This window comes from Nicotiana tabacum, chromosome 5, assembly GCF_000715075.1.
Source record: "Nicotiana tabacum cultivar K326 chromosome 5, ASM71507v2, whole genome shotgun sequence".
In the NCBI taxonomy this organism is placed as follows: Eukaryota; Viridiplantae; Streptophyta; class Magnoliopsida; order Solanales; family Solanaceae; genus Nicotiana; species Nicotiana tabacum.
Genome location: NC_134084.1, coordinates 21,938,263 through 21,955,351, shown reverse-complemented (window position 1 = coordinate 21,955,351; position 17,089 = coordinate 21,938,263). Strand labels below are relative to the sequence as shown.

Sequence of the window (17,089 nt, the reverse complement as noted above, 5' to 3'; positions counted from 1 at the left end):
TCCTGGATAATGGAATTTAATTTAAAATTTTCATGGGCTCTCCTGGATAATGGGACTTAATTTTAACTTTTCAGGACCCCCCTGGATAATGGGATTTAGTTTTAAGTTTTCAGGACCCTCCTGGATAATGGGACTTAATTTTTCAGGACCCTCTTGGATAATGGGATTTAGTTTTAAATTTTCAGGACCCTCCTGGAGAACGGGATTTAATTTTTAAAAGTTCTCAGGACCCTCCGGGATAATGGGATTTAATTTTTAAAGTTTTCAGGACCCTCTTGGATAATTGAATTTAATTTAAAATTTGTAGGACCCTCCTGGATAATGGGATTTAATTTAAAAGTTTTTAGGATCCTTATGGATAATGAGATTTAATTTTAAAAGTTTTCAGGACCCTCCTGGATAATGGGATTTAATTCAAAAGCTTTAAGGGCCCTCATGGATAATGGGATTTAATTTTAAAAGTTCTGAGGATCCTCCTGGATAATGGGATTTAATTTTAAATTTTCAGGACCCTCCTGGATAATGGGATTTAATTTAAAATTTTCAGGACCCTCATGGATAATGGGATTTAGTTTTTAATTTTTCAAGACTCTCCTGGATAATAGGATTTAATTTTTAAAGTTCTCAGGACCCTTCTATATAATGGGATTTAATTTTAGAAGTTTTCAGGACCCTCCTGGATAATGGGATATAATTTAAAATTTTCAGGACCCTCCTGGATAATGGGATTTAATTTAAAGTTTTCAGGACCCTCCTGGATAATAAAATTTAGTTTTAAGTTTTAGCGTAAGTTCTCCCTTTAGAAAATATAATTTATCTTTAAAGTTATCACTCTTAAGATGAGATTTAATTCGAAGTTTTCAGGCCCCTCCTGGAAAATGGGATTTAGCTTTTAAATTCTTAGAGCTCTGTAGGTAATATGATCTGATTAACACTCACAAATATGCCCAGATCCTAAACTGGGGCAGAAAAATTTCTTTTGTTTTGTTTGGTTTGTTGCAATATCAGGCGCCCACCTGGATAACAAGGGAATACATTTCAGGTTTTGGTAATCAGGCGCCCACCTAGATAACAAAGGAATACATATCAAGTTTTAGCAATCAGGCGCCCACATGGACTACAAGGGAATACATATCAAGTTTTGGTAATCAGGCGTCCACCTGGATAACGAGGGAATCTAATTTTAGCAATCAGGTGCCCACCTAGATAACGAGGGAATACAGTTTCAAGTTTTAGCAATAAGGCGCCCACCTGGATAACGAGAGAATACAATTTCTAGTTTAGTAATCAGGCGCCCACCTGGATAACGAGGGAATACAGTTTCAAGTTTTATCAATCAGGCGCCCACCTGGATAACGAGGGAATACAGTTTCAAGTTTTAGCAATCAGGCGCCCACCTGGATAACGAGGGAATACAGTTTCAAGTTTTAGCAATCAGGCGCCCACCTGGATAACGAGGGAATACAGTTTCAAGTTTTAGCAATCAGGCGCCCACCTGGATAACGAGGGAATACAGTTTCAAGTTTTAGCAATTAGGCACCCACCTGGATAACGAGGGAATACAGTTTCAAGTTATTGGCAATCAGGAGCCCACCTAGATAACAAGGGAATACAATTTAAGTTTTGGAAATCAGGTACCCACCTGGATAACGAGGGAATACAGTTCAAATTTTTGGCAATCAGGCGCCCACCTGGATAACGATGGAATACAATTCAAGTTTTGGAAATCAGGCACCCTCCTAGATAACGAGGGAATACGATTCAAGTTGTTGGCACTCAATCGCCCACATGGATAACGAGGGAATACAATTCAAGTTTTGGAAATCAGGCACCCCCCTGGATAACGAGGGGATACAATTCAAGTTGTTGGCAATCAGGCGCCCACCTAGAGAACGAGGGAATTCATTTCAGAGTTACTTTCAATTCACAAATTTATGAAGTATCAGGAGCCCGCCTAAAGAACAGAGTCCACTTTTCAGTCTCATGTTGAAGATTAAATAGAGATTCAATGAAGGAACCGCGGACTGGAACCTAGACGGCACCTCGACCGACTCTCCACCTCAGTATACTCCATCACCTCATTCACTTCTAAACTACATGTGGCCTGATTCCTTTATAGCCAAGGATATGTAGGCAGCTCAGACACCAGGACTCGGTCACGCTCTCTTTTCTTTTAGTTTTTGGTCTCTCTAAATAAGGGTCGGGTCAAAAAACCTGTCTAGTCATTCTTTGTCTGAAAATACTTCGTATTTCCGCTCAAAGAGGGGCAACTATAGACATGAGATTTTTGACCCTCCCCAAGATTTTGCATATTTTAGCAGTTAATTACTTAGTTTAGGCCTAATATAGTTATTTTAACTAGTTTTAACTCTTTTACTCTATTTTAAGAACAAAAATTGAAAATTACAAAAATAGTTCCATATTTTTCTATTTAATTCAAGTGTTAGATATTTTTAGAAGGATATATTACTTCGAACCTATTATATTTTAATATAACATTTGAAAAATACAAAAAAAAATAATTTCATATTATATATATAATTTAGTTTAATTAATTAGATCAATTTTTGCATTATGTAATATATTTATCTTATATTAAGAGGGATTTAACTAAGATTTGGACATCTGTTTTAGCCTAATGTTAAAGGCCCAAATTCGAAGCCCACCCTTCACTAACCCAACAAGACCTAACCTAGATGAACCTTTCTTCTTCCTTACCGAGACTACAAGAAAACCGAGCTTCATCTTCTTCTCCAAGACCATAGGAGCAACAAAAAACAATAGAGATAAAAACCTAGAAATACACAAACATACAAGACAGCCATGGCTTGATCTTCTTCAACCTGAGACTACAACAAAAACCCTAGACACCATAAAAACCACCAGCAGCCGCCAGTCCACCCCCATCGTCGGATCTGTCACGCCGCCGACCAGCCACACAGCTGCTGCCATCTCCAAAAAACAACCAGCCTCATCGCCGCTGAGCAACCCCCAGCCCACGACCATATCTCCAGCTCCCTATCCATCGTCGTGGCACCACAAACACCAACAAACGAGCCACGCTTGACCACCACCAGAAAACCTCCATTAACATCGCCACATGAAGCTCGAAACTATCTGAAAAACCAGCCACCCAGCTCGCCGGAATCAACCAGCACACCCCCCCTCGTCGCCGCTGGACAGAAGCCGACGAGCAGCATAGCCATTGCTGCTTCTTCCCCATAAAAGACCACCCACTCGATCTTCACCTCTCCCGCTGCCAACGTTGACAACAAATTTCAGTCACAACATTAGCTCTTGAGTCGCCGGAATCAATGGCGTAAAAACGGCAAAAACAGTTAACAAAGAAGAAGAAGGAAAAACAGAAAATTTTAAAAAAAAAAGAGAGAAAAATTTTTGCTTATTAACTTTTCAATTCCAGAATTTTGTTCAAGGATAGATTTTGATTTAAATGTGGGTCTGAATCCGTGTTTGGTTGAGTCTTTGGTGACGATTCGAGATTCTGACCGGTTTTTCAGCTTCTCGGTCCAGTTCGGGTTCTTGTTTGGTGAGATTCGTCCGTCGAGTTGCGATTCTGGTTCCTGACGTGTTACTGTAATTGCTTGAGGTTCACTCTAACTTCCCTCTGTGTTGATATATTCTGTCACATGTTCCTCTTTGTTACTACATTCCATTACATGTTAAAGTGGTGCATTTCCTTTCAATTCTACTGATTTGATGATCCTTGATGGTGTTAGCATGTGTTAGATTTTATTTGTTTGTGATATTGAGGGTCAATTCATTAAATCGAAAGATATTAGAGCATAAATGTTTCATTTAGTTTCGTTTTATTGCTTTGACCGCTAGGAGCATGTTTAGTCCGTCATCACCTGGGTAGGCAAACTTTAGGATTTTTGTTAATTTTGGGGCGAGAGGTCGTTCCCGTAGTTAAATTTATCCGGGGAATGCCCCGTGAAGTTTGTATATATTATTACCCAGAATATGCCCCGAAGAACTATGTAAATATTTTGGAGGCCTTGGCGTGCATGGCGGAGAAGTCGTAGTATAGGTTAGTTTAGGATTTTTGTTTTCCTTTCCTTCTCATTTTCTTTCATTTAGGTGAGGACGACCTCGAGCCTCTTATGTGTTTATTTTATTTCTGTGTGTTTTACCTCAATTCGAATGTTTTGAAAGCCAACTAGATCGAGTACGCAACCGTGACCCTCACGGGACTTAGGGAGTGCCTAACACCTTCTCCCCGAGTCAAATGAACCCCTTTACCCTAATCTCTGGTGCGGACTTTGTTTTAGAGTCTGAAACATTTTAAAAGGAAAATTATTTTTAAAAAAAATGGTGACCTGACACACCAAAATCAGATGTCAGGTGGCGACTCTGAGTTATTTCCTTTTGAAGACAATTTTGTCACGTTCTAATTGGAAAACCCTTTCGAGCTTTACTAAATCTTTTTTTATTTATTTAAGAGGGTTAGTGAGGTTTGTTAAAATAGGGGTGTGACAGACATAATATATATCTGCCAAAAATTCGAATTTGATTTGTTTTATCTTATTTATCAATAAGTCGTAAAATTAGGAAGTATGTGCGTGCTTGCAAAAGTTGGCATGTCGATCAGCACTCAATAAGTTAATTATACCTTAATAAGCAAGCAAACCATTTTGACTTGGTTATCTTAACTCATGTTCAACACGGTAAACTCAATATAAAAGAAACATTTCGCAATTAATCTCATATATTCACCTAAAAAACCCGTGCATAAAATAAATACTATATTTCAAATTGTCATTTGAACTACGCAATATAATACTTGTAAGCACGTAATTTTTGACCCATGCAAATTTTAAAGTTAATTTTAGTATTTTAATATTTTTAAAATATTTACTTGACTTTATTTAATATAATTTTAATCTTTTTACTTTTAGTCCTAAGATGTAAAAAAAACATAAATAGTTTTATTTATCGTGTTTATCGCTTTTCTATATTTTTATCTTTAGTTTAAGATCAATTAGTATATTTTTATTCATGGTATCTTAATTTATCATGACTTTAGCCTATTTTCTTTACTTTTTATTTTATTGTTATAACATTTAAAATACAAAAAAGCAGTTTCATTTTAAATATTTATTTATTTACTTAACTAAGTTTAATTAATATTTTGGTAGGATTTTTGAGTTTGTCTTTGTCCAACAAGAAAATTTGTAGGCCCAAAGGTGTGAGTCCATTTCCTTTAACTTAAACCCAATTATTCTTAGCCATTCTTTCCAACCCATTAGCCCATTTATGTGCAAGATTTAATCCTAGCCATCTATTTCCTTCTAATCCAATGGCCATCATCTCTTCCCACCTTCATATAAAATACCCAATTATAAAAACCCTAACCCAAGTTTTCAATTCCTAGTCTTGAACTAAAGTAGGAGCAGCGCCGCAAGTCCACCCTCCATCGTCGGATCTCTCACGTCGGAAAACGCAGCAGCAACAGCCGCTGACCCCTCACTCATGGCTGCCATCTTCAACAAGATACACAACACAAAAACCCTAGAACCCATCTTCTTCCTCATAAGATAACTAAGACAACAAAGAGACAAAAACCCTAGCTGAACCCTAACCTACTGCCGTCGCCGCCCCTCGCTGGCAACCACCACAACCACCTGAACCCGCCCCCATCCGCGACCAGCAGCCCATCAACAGAGTTACCCAGATCGTTGCTTCACCAGTCATCTTCTCCAATGGCCCTAACTTCTTCTTCATGAAGACAAGTGACTCTCATGGTCGCCCAACCTCTGATCTCTAAAACACCATAGCCGACCAGCATCCACGCCACCTTCAGCTGTCACTGACCACCTTCTGCTCCTTCGTCACACACCAGCACACCCCGCTTCTTATCCTTCACCTTCATAGTAGATCGGATGTTGTTCCTCCACCACCGGGTTCACCGAAAACAACACCAATGGCCGCCAAATCGTCGAAAAGCAGCAGCAGCGGCTCTTAAGTAGCTAAAGAACTCACGTCGCCTTTTTTAGAGCTTGGTTCGTCATTATTCAGTCTTCGATTGGTGACGATTTTGGGTTCGAAGTGGAAATTCCGGCAGCAATAGTTGTCAACTTCAGTCATCGGTGGAGAGTCGAGGTCGATAGATGTTCCGTTCGGCATCGCTAGTCGCGGTTCCCGTTCCGTCATCGAAAGGTCCATCTCTTCGTTCTATTATTACTTCTTTAATTTTGTGATATAAAAATATGATATGGAGCTTTGGTTTAGATTGCATTTAATCTGTGTTATATAATTAGTGATTTAAATGTGCTTGGTTTAGGAATCATATTAATGATTTGAATATGTGTTCATGTTTGTTCTCATTGCTTGGTTTCTCATGGGTTCAAGAAGCTGATCCATGTTTAATCACTTGAGATTATTTGATTCCTATAGCCAATGTCAAATATTTTTGTTAGCGGACATTTGTGAATTTGGACAAATCTGACTGCTAGTTGTTGGGTTTAAGAGGATAATCTTTGGGGATGTGCTTTAAAATAAGATTGGATCTAAAGTTACGGAATGAGGTAAAACACAAGTTGTCAGTGTTCTAAATTTTTCACTTGCGTAGATCTATTTACTAATTTATCGGTCGGAGCATGCTTAGGCCGGCAACACTTGGGTAGGCAAGCCTTAGGATTTTGTAGTTTTGAGGCGAGAGATCGTTCCCTTAGTTAATTTTATCTGGGGAATGCCCCGTTGACTTTGTATATATTTGTATCCGGGGTATGCCCCGAAGTGAACGTAAATGGAGGCCAAAAGTATAAACTTGTAGTATTTTATTTTATTTTCATTTTTCTTTTCTTTATTTTAGGTGGGGATGACCTCGAGTCTCTTTTGTATTTATTCTCCTTTTTTTTGTGATTTCGCCTCAATTCGAACATTTTAAAAGCCAACTAGATCGAGTACGAAACCGTGACTTTCATGGGACTTGAGGAGTGTCTAACATCTTCTCCCCGAGTCAAATGAACCCCCTTACCCAAATCTCTGGTGTAGACTTAGTTTTAGAGTTCAAAGTGTTTTGAAAGGAAAATTATTACTTTTGGATAACCGGTGACCTAACACACCGAAATCAAATGTCAGGTGGCGACTCTGAGTTAATCCTTTTGAACACACAACTTTGTCACTTTTTAATTAAAAACCCTTTTGAGCTTTACTAAATCTTTTTATTTATTTCAGATGGTTCAGTGAGAAGTTTAGTTAAAAAGGGGTGTGACTTCTCTGGTGACTCTGCTGGGGAAAGAAGGGTTCGAACTGGTATTTGATCTTATTGGCTTTTAGGATATTCAGTTGAGGTGTTTGTTTTCTTTATTTGCTTTGTTTATTTGCTTTGTTTGTCTTATTTCCTTGTTTTGTTGGTTATTTCTTTATCACTTTTCTTAATGTGTTACTGTTTTATAAATTGTCATCATGTGCATAACCATGGGTCTTCTTTCTGCAACAAGTCTCGGAGTACGCATTGCGTGCACGAACTCTTTGTTGAGTCACCCTTAATTTAGGAGGGGGCCGTCGGACGTATGGAGTGGGTGGAAAGCTTGAGCAGCCACCATCGACCATACGCTCCCCCGAATTGCCTAGTTAGTGAACCCCAAACTTAGGTCAACCTTTAGGTCATTTTTATTTGCATCATGTCATTTAGACCTAACAGGGCTCAGTCCTAGGTACCGTGTCCCTTTGTAGGAAGCCTATCCAAATTTTGTCAAAATGGGCCCGTGGCCCAAAAAGACATTCAATCATCCCTATGTGATACATGTTGCATCTTTGAGGGTAAAAAGATCATTTGGCGGACCGATGCTTGGGAAAGAAGGGTGAAAGACGAAGCAAGTAGGGCCCAGTTATATTTTTCTTTCACTACTTTTTAAAAAAAAAAAATGAAAAATCCAAAAAGATTTCACATTTTCCCATTATTTTCCAAAAATTAAAAAAAAAAAGATAATCCAAAAAGATTTTACACTTTCCCGTTATTTTCCAAAAATTCAAAAAACAAAAAGAGAAAAAGAAAATCCAAAAAGATTTTACATTTTCCAAAAATTCAAAAAAAAAAAGAGAAAAGAAAATCCAAAAAGAGTTTACATTTTCCATCATTTCTCAAAAAGACAAAAAATATGGTTTTTCCAAATTAGTTGCATTTGTTTTAAAGGGTTTCTCCCATGACCAATCTTCCCGAACTACGCGAACCTGATTCTCATCTTCTGGGGCGGGATACCTAGGCAACCCACATAGGGTTTGGTCTTCCTAGTAGGTCCTAGGTTCTTGGCTTCCGGAGTCGTAGCCAAATCTTGCATGTATAGCCATATTTGGCCACATTGGCCGTTTTTGCCAAAAATAGAAGTGTTTTCTCAAAGTAGTTTGTTATCTCTTGTCTTAGGATCTTGAGTCTACAATAAAGTGTCCTCTTAATTCTAAGGTTCATTCCTGTCAAATTTGCATGTCTAGCCACTTTTGGCCACATCGGCCATTCTTGCAAAATAGGGTTATTTTCGCAAGAGTGACTCAATTACCCATGTCTTAGGATCTTGAGTTTATAACTCGGTGTCATATCACTTTAAGGTCCATCCATGTTGTGTTTGCTTCCCTAGCCACATTTGGCCACATCGGCCATTTTTGCAAAAAGGGTCCATTTCTGCAAAGTAATTTTTAAGACCATGATTGTCGGGATATTAGAGTCATGTAAGCTTTAAATGGAGTATTTCTCATGCATTAGGGGTCAACTTTGTCAAGTTTGCGCTAATAGCCACTTTCAGCCACTTAGACCATTTTGCAAATATAGCCAAGTTGTGTCCTGCATTTGTTGACTCAGAAATGTGGTGGGGTCACGTAGTGTCCCGAGTCGCTAACCATGTTTGCTTCATTCAGGTATGGACCCGCTGATTCGATCCAAAGTGTTGATGGTGGTAAAGATTCCTAGGAAGTTGATCAAGTGGTGGAAAATGTTTTCATCGTTAGAGCAGCATGAGTTAATGCAGAAATTGGGCACCCTAACTTCCCTTCTTGATATCACACCCCGCCCAGACTTAGTGGAGGCGATGCTGACTTATTGGGATCCGCAAAATTTGATTTTCAGATTTGGGGAGTGTGAGATGACTCCTACCTTGGCAGAAATGTCTGGTCTCACTCGTTTAAGCTATATAGGCAAGGACATGATACTTCCCCGAGACCACTCTAGGACAAGATTCCTCAGCGACCTGGGCCTGAAAGATAATAAGCATTTAAAATGTCTCGAGCAGTCCTGGATATCCTTGGATTATTTGTTTTCTAGATTTGGACCACAGGAAAGTTTTGACATCTTTTGGGATGAGTTCTGCACAACCAAGGCAAAGTGGCAAAGACGTCGCCTCGAAGCTTTCAGCCTTGCTTTATTGGGATTATTGGTTTTTCCATTAGATGAGAGGCATATTAGCACCTGTCTACAGTCAGTGGTAATGGCACTATTTCATGAGAAGCAACGCAAAACCGTTACCGTTGTGCCGATGATCTTAGCAGAGTTGTACCGAGCCTTGAGTGAGGTTAGGGGAGGTGTCAGATATTTTGAGGGAAGTAACCTTTTGCTACAGCAGTGGATGATAGAGCATTTGCACACCACTTCCTTACTTTGTCCCATAAACTGTGCCTTGAGGGATCGGGTGGTATGCATCGAATGTAGGATGAAATCTCCTAAGTTTACGTACCCAGTAGGTGTCACGGTTTGGATTGAGTTCCTAGGTTTGAGGACAAATGGGAATGTTTTGTGGGCTTACCTTTGGATGATATCTTGGTAGGGTGCCTCATGCAACCTTTCCTGATGCTGATAGGACTCAAGAATGTCAGGTCGTACACTCCCGTTAGGGTAATACGACAATTGGGCAGAAGACAAGAGGAGCCTCCAATTTTGAACCTTCGGAGGCACATCATAAATTTTAGCAAAAAGGAGGCTGATGAAATCAAGTATGTGCAATACTGGAACAATGCAAAGAGGATGAAGAAAAATACATTAGTAGAGGACATTGGCAGGCCCGAGTGTACTCAAGAGTACTTGTTTTGGTTACAGTCCATCCCACCAGGGGTCAGCATCCCATTGCCAGCCCAACTCAGGGGTCGGGCAGTTCAGACAGATGATTCTGAAGAGGCATCAGACCAAGATCCCTGGGATAAGCTTGAGTTGATAAAGTCTCAGTTAGCGGGATTGGCAGCAAACGTGGAGCAGCATAGCCAGTATTTGTTTAGGGTCGGCCTTCAGGATGCGGGGGCACACGCCAGTGCCTTTATTCCCAGCATCGGTGTTTCCTTATGAGGCATGTTACAGAGTTTGAGCATGACGGATAGCCCAGGACCATCCCGGTCAGGACAGTCGCATTCAGGAGTAGCTTGAGGAGTCATTCTATTTAGGTGTTTTGAGATTGTCTTATGTATTCTTTTACTTTCGTGTCTTGTCTAGAAGTACCGAGTCCTTTAGGTAGTGTCAGAGTCTGTCGTAGTGTAGTTGAGTCTGTCATGTATTTCATTATTGTATTTCCCTTTGTATTTTAATATCGAAAAGTTTTAAATGAAAAATCCCAAAAAGATTTTGTTTTCAATTTATTTTCCACCACTTCTCCAGAACTACGCTTGGTCTGATTCATGAGGGACATGATACGTAGGCAACCTACATCAGGTTCGATCAAATCATTTTTGGTTCAAAATAAAAAGAGAAAGAAAAAAAAAGAGTGATAAGAGGTGTTGGAAAAGAAAGAGAAGGAAGGATTGAAATGAGCAAATCAGGATGATGCCATATGACCCTGCGACCCTCAAAACCATTTTAGAACCGTTAATTGTTGTTAGGTACATTGCACGTAATGTGATATTATTATTTGATAAATGCTCTAACGCTAACATGGTGGTTTTGTATTGTTGTCCTCTGTTATCTCTATTAAGTTTCAGGAAGGTGGTTAGTTTGTTGGCATCCTGGAAAGTCATCCATACAACACCCAATCAAAGCGTCAAACAGTCATGGCTAGCAAGGAAACAGACACTGGAGTTGTAGACCCACCATGGGAGATTGTTGAGTCAGAATCGAAACTGCAAGAGGAAGTCCGGAGGTTGAAGCATCAGATGGCAGAAATGTATCAAGCCTGGATTAAGGGACACCCTCGTTCCCTACCAACTACATAGAAAACCCTGCTTCCATTCCACCACTCTCTCAATCCCAGATGCCCAATACCATTGATTTTCCCCACAATACGCACCTAGCTTTACCCCTTACCACAACTACCCCGGCACTTCAGCCCAAACTATTCATGCTCCGCCAGCCAAAACAACCTCATACCCTGCTCCGACATCTGCTCCTATTTTTGTACCCCCTTCACAAGCTACCCTCCACCGATCCTCTAGTGAGCCCGCATTCCCCGCTACAGATGCCCACTACTATGCACCGGAGCCCACCTTCAAAGTCCCAGATCCTCACTCTTACAATCCCCAATTTGAGCCTCATGTTGAAACTGACAAACCACCCAAGAACGCAGAGCAAGAAGAGATGTTTAGGAAGGTACAAAGTCTAGAGCAATCATTGAGAAATATGCAAGGGTTGGGAAACCAAGTGAGTGTGGCCTATAAGGATTTGTGTTTGTTCCCCGATGTCCAATTGCCTGCCGGGTTCAAGATGCCCAAGTTTGACTTGTATGACGGACATGGGGATCCTGTAGCTCATTTGAGAGGTTATTGTAGTAAAATGAGAGGCGCCGGGGGAAAGATGAATTACTGATGGCATACTTCAGCCAAAGTCTGAGTGGGGCAGCTTTAGAATGGTACACCCGCCAGGACGCCAGCAGGTGGTACACCTGGGACGATATGGCTCAAGCCTTTGCCCGGCACTTTCAGTAAAATATAGACATTGTTCCAGACCGCCTATCTCTGACCAAGGTGGAAAAGAAACCCAGTGAAAGCTTTAAAGAATATAGGTTCTGATTGAGGGAGCAAGCTGCATGAGTCAATCCTCTGATGGAAGAGGACGAGATGGTTAAATACTTTCTTCAAGCCCTGGAGCCCACTTACTATAGCCACTTGATTTTAGCCATTGGTAAGTCTTTCAATGATGTGGTGAATATGGGAGAAATGGTGGAAGAGGGGCTCAAGTCGAGTAAGATCATGAGCTATTCTGCTATAAAAGCAACCACCCAGCAATCCAGAGTGGTATCGGAAGTTTGCTAGGCAAGAAGAAGAAGGAAGACGTCGCTATGTTTGTCTCCGGATTATGGCATGGCCAGAGGGGTTCACCTCATCAGTACATCCATCCTCGACCCTGACCTCAAGCCTATGCCCAAGCTCCATATAATCCACCTCAACATTACTTTTCCCCGCAAAATCCCCAATACTCAGCCAGGCCATCCCAATACCTTGTTCACCATGCACAGTTATATGCTCAACCCCCTCCTTACCCGCAATGGCGTGCTCCAGCTCCGCAGAATATCTACCCAGCTCCACAAAATACCTATCCACCCCCACATTCCGTTGCTAAAACCCCACTGGTTCAAATTTTCAATCAAGGCCAGAGTATAGGAGAGAGAGGCAGCAACGGAAACAAACTTTTAGCAAAGGTTAAGGCAGTTTCCGTTAACAAACTTATATGCCAAGCCAGAGTATTGGAGAGTCTTATGCTAGTCTGTTTCAAAGGTTAAGGCAGTTGGACGTCTTGAGGCCAATTGAGTCAAAGATACCAAATCCCCCTCCAAAGAACCTCGATTATTCCCTAAGATGCGCCTATTGTTCTGATGATCCAGGGCATGACATAGAGAAGTGTTGGCATTTGTAACGGGCAATCCAGGAGCTCGTTAATACAAACCAAATTGTAGTCCAAAGCCTAGATGCACCAAACATCAACCAAAACCCTTTGCCAGCCCATGCAGAGACGCACATGATTGAAATAGTTCACAAGGATGGGGAGCCCAAAAAGTCTTCTAAGTCCGTCATGATGATTCGGGCCACTGAAAGAAATTTGGTTAAAGCTCCAGACTCTACCAAAGAAACGCCCTTGACAGTTGAAGGGATGACAGAAAAGCCGAGCTTACTCAATTTGAAACCACCAGTGTTGGTCGTGAAAGGGCTGTCTAAAGATATCGGGGAAAGTCCGGAAAGTTCAAAAGTGGTAGTACCAGGGATTTCAAGTAAGCCTGTCATAGTTGTGAAGGGGGATCCTACTACCCCTATCATCATTAAACCAGTAACCCAGCTTCCAGTGGTGGATGCCAAGGCTATTCCGTGGAATTATAAGCAAGTGATAGTGACATACAAAGGAAAAGAAATAGAGGAAGAAGTCAATGAAACTGGAGGATTGACTCGTTCTGGGAGATGTTTCACCCTAGAAGAATTAAGGAAAGCCAAGCCATTCAAGGATAGCCCAATGCTAGTAAAGAAATCGGTCACCGAGGAAGAGGCTAAGGAGTTCTTGGAAAAGATGAAAGTGCAGGATTATTCCATTGTGGAGCAGTTAAGGAAAACACTAGCTCAGATTTCGCTTTTGTCTTTGTTGATACATTCAGATGAACATCGCAAGGTCTTGATGAAGATTTTAAATGAGGCACACGTTCCTAATAAGATCACAGTGAACCACTTGGAAAAGATAGCTGGCAAGATCTTCGAAGCAAATAGGATCACTTTCTCGGATGATGAACTTCCTATGGAGGGTACAGAACACAACCGAGCTCTTTATCTCACAGTGAAGTGTGGAGATTCTGTTGTCTCAAGGGTTTTGGTTGATAATGGCTCTAGTGCGAATATTTGTCCCCTATCTACTCTACAAAAACTAAAGATTGGCACCGAAAGAATCCACTTGAACAGTGTGTGTGTTCGAGGCTTTGATGGGGGAGGTAAAGATTTTGTTGGAGATATAATGCTCGAATTGTCGATAGGGCCTGTTGAGTTTACCATGGAATTCCAAGTGTTAGATGTGGCTGTCTCCTACAATCTGTTATTAGGCAGGCCCTGGATACTTGCTGCTAAGGCAGTCCCATCTTCTCTGCACCAAATGGTAAAGTTTGAATGGGACAGGCAGGAAATAGTTGTGCACGGTGATGAGGACTTGTTAGCTTGTAATGATACAATTGTTCCGTTCATCGAAGCTAAAGATGATAAGGGACATTGGGTCTATCAGACTTTCGGAACAGTGTCTGTTGAGAAATTTCCTGAAGGAAAATGCATTCCGGGTCCTAAGCTATCCTCCGCGTCCGTCATGGTTGCGAATGAAATATTAAAGAATGGTTTTGTGTCATCTCTGCAAGGTATTGTGCATCCAGTGTGCCCTAGTGGGAATCTTGGTACGTTTGGTTTGGGATTCATGCCCACCGAGAAGGACGTGAAAAGGGTTAAAATCTGAAAAGAAGGTATGGTCGCTCCCCAAACCCGTCCCACACATCTCTAAGTCTTTTGTCAAGCCAGGGGCCGAAAAATCTCCAACCTCCTCAATCCCAAAACCTGTGGTCGATGTTGATGAAGAGCTGATCAAGAGGTTCCAAAGTCTATTCGAAGAGGTCAATATGGTAGAAGTTGGTGAAGGCTCTAGTAAAGCAAATGTGCGCTCGTTGGCCCAAACGTGAAGCTTAGCAATTGGGAAGCTACTTCTCTCCCCACCTGGAAGGAGTTTTGGTAGTTTGCTTTGTTTTCCTTTCTGTTATCTGGGTTATTCCAGGGTTGTAATCCATATTTTTAGTTTTTGCTTGTTTTGATGTTCAAACCCTTCTATCCTTTTATTTTCAATGAAGTGCAATTTTCCGTTTTCCGTTATTCTTAATAGTGTTTTATTTTGTTCTTTATTCTTTTTTTTGTACAGCTCTTTTTATGCTGGTTGTAGTGACATGACATGCATGAAGAGTTTTCAGCCGAGTCTTAAAAGCCAATCTAATTCTGAAATAACAATCCAAGAAGTAGAATATGATGGTGAAATAGAATATGATGAAGAAGCAGCATTTGAGGAAATCAGTAAAGAGCTAAAACAATTTGAAGAAAAACCAAAGCCTAATTTGAGTGAAACCGAAGCAATCAATTTAGGGGACCAGGATGATGTTAGGGAAACCAAGATAAGTGTGCATTTAGAACTGCAAGTTAAGGAGGAAATAATCAAAACATTGTTTGAGTACAAAGATGTCTTTGCATGGCCATATGATGATATGTCAGGCCTAAGCACTGATCTGGTAGTTCATAAATTGCCAACTGATCCAGCATTCCCTCCTATCAAGCAAAAGTTGCGAAAGTTCAAGACTGATATGAGTGTGAATATCAAATAAGAAATCACAAAGCAACTTACTACAAAGGTCATTTGAGTCACTCGATATCCCACTTGGTTAGCCAATGTTATGCCAGTACCAAAGAAGGATGGTAAGACTAGGGTCTGTGTTGATTACCGTGATCTTAACAAAGCAAGCCCAAAGGATGATTTTCCATTGCCGAACATTCACATTCTGATCGATAATTATGCCAAGGATGAGATTGGGTCTTTTGTGGACTGATACGCGGGATATCACCAGATCTTGATGGATGAGGAAGATGCAGAAAAGACAGCATTCATCACGCCATGGGGAACATACTGTTATCGGGTAATGCCATTTGATTTGAAGAATGCTGGGGCAACTTACATGAGGGCGATGGCCACCATATTTCATGACATGATACATAGGGAGATTGAGGTTTATGTAGATGATGTGATCATAAAGTCAAAGAAGCAGTCTGACCATGTCAAGGACCTGAGGAAGTTTTTCCAAAGGCTCTGCAGGTACAACCTCAAGCTCAATCCGGCGAAATGTGCATTTGGTGTCCCGTCTGGGAAACTGCTAGGATTCGTGGTCAGTCGACGCGGTATTGAGTTAGACCCATCGAAGATCAAAGCCATTCAAGATTTACCACCACCAAAGAACAAAACAGAGGTGATGAGTTTGCTTGGAAGGTTAAATTACATCAGCAGGTTCATTACTCAGCTCACGACAACCTGTGAGCCCATCTTTAAGCTGCTGAAGAAGAATGTTGCGGTCAAGTGGACTGACGAATGTTAAGAAGCATTTGATAATATTAAGAGGTACCTGTCGAATCCACCTGTGATGGTCCCACCAGAGCTTGGAAGACCTTTAATTCTCTATTTGACAGTCTTGGATAATTCTTTTGGCTGTGTATTGGGTCAACATGACGTCACGGGAAAGAAGGAGCAAGCAATCTATTACCTCAGTAAGAAGTTCACTCCCTATGAGGTTACGTACACTCTGTTTGAGAGGACATGTTGCGCCCTGACTTGGGTGGCACAAAAGTTGAAGCATTATCTGTCGTCCTACACTACTTACCTCATTTCTCGCATGGATCCTTTAAAGTATATCTTTCAGAAGCCTATGCCCACGGGAAGACTGGTGAAGTGGCAGATTTTACTTATAGAGTTTGACATCATCTATTTAACTCGGACCGCGATGAAAGCCCAAGCCTTGGCCGACCACTTGGCCGAGAATCCGGTGGATGATGAATATGAGCCACTAAAGAATTATTTTCCGGATGAAAATGTCATGTGTATTGACGAGGTTGACTATGATGAAAAGCCAGGTTGGAAACTTTTCTTTGATGGAGCTGCTAACATGAAAGGGGTCGGAATAGGAGCTGTACTTATCTCTAAAGCAGGGCAACACTACCCTGTAACAGCCCAACTTCGATTTTATTGCACCAACAACATGGCTGAGTACGAAAGCATGCATTCTGGGTTTGAGGTTAGCTATAGACATGGGAGTCCAGGAAATACTTGTTCTGGGAGATTCAGATTTGTTGGTTCACCAGATTCAAGGAGAATGGGAGACTCGAGATCTGAAGCTCATATTGTACCGATAGTGCCTGCATGATCTTTGTCAACAATTCAGGTCGGTTGAATTTAGACATATTCCCAGGATTCATAACGAGATTGCTGATGCCTTGGCTACTCTGGCGTCAATGTTACATCATCCGGACAAGGCTTATGTCGACCTGTGCATATCCAAGTTCATGATCAACATGCTTATTGTAATGTGGTGGAAGAGGAAATCGATGGCGAACCTTGGTTCCACGATATCAAGGAATACATCAGGTCGAGGGTATATCCAGTACATGCTACAGGTGACCA

The 17,089-nt window shown here is 41.0% G+C and overlaps 1 protein-coding gene and 1 long non-coding RNA gene across 3 annotated transcripts; one reads left to right on the top strand and one right to left on the bottom strand.

Moving 5' to 3' along the window:
* Positions 1-2,766: 2,766 nt before the first annotated feature.
* On the bottom strand, positions 2,767-4,096 carry LOC142180590 (uncharacterized). Its single transcript, XR_012709197.1, has 2 exons — positions 3,409-4,096; positions 2,767-3,256 (listed from the first exon to the last, which is right to left on the bottom strand). It is a non-coding gene; the product is annotated as an uncharacterized LOC142180590 (long non-coding RNA).
* A 794-nt stretch (positions 4,097-4,890) lies between these two features.
* On the top strand, positions 4,891-14,748 carry LOC107804037 (uncharacterized). Of its 2 annotated transcripts, XM_075253417.1 has the most exons (3): positions 4,891-6,177; positions 7,198-7,275; positions 8,875-14,748. In XM_075253417.1, exon 3 carries the CDS (start codon positions 12,884-12,886, stop codon positions 14,339-14,341), a length of 1,458 nt encoding a protein of 485 aa, XP_075109518.1. In that variant the 5' UTR covers positions 4,891-6,177; positions 7,198-7,275; positions 8,875-12,883; the 3' UTR covers positions 14,342-14,748. The 2 variants fall into 2 exon arrangements, with proteins under 2 accessions (XP_075109518.1, XP_075109517.1); XM_075253416.1 differs by lacking the exon at positions 7,198-7,275 and having other exon boundaries at positions 4,892-6,177.
* The last annotated feature ends 2,341 nt before the right edge of the window (positions 14,749-17,089 follow it).

Excerpts from the sequence above, each read along its gene's own strand:
- LOC107804037 (XM_075253417.1), top strand. The coding sequence starts at position 12,884 with ATGATTGAAATAGTTCACAAGGATGGGGAGCCCAAAAAGTCTTCTAAG.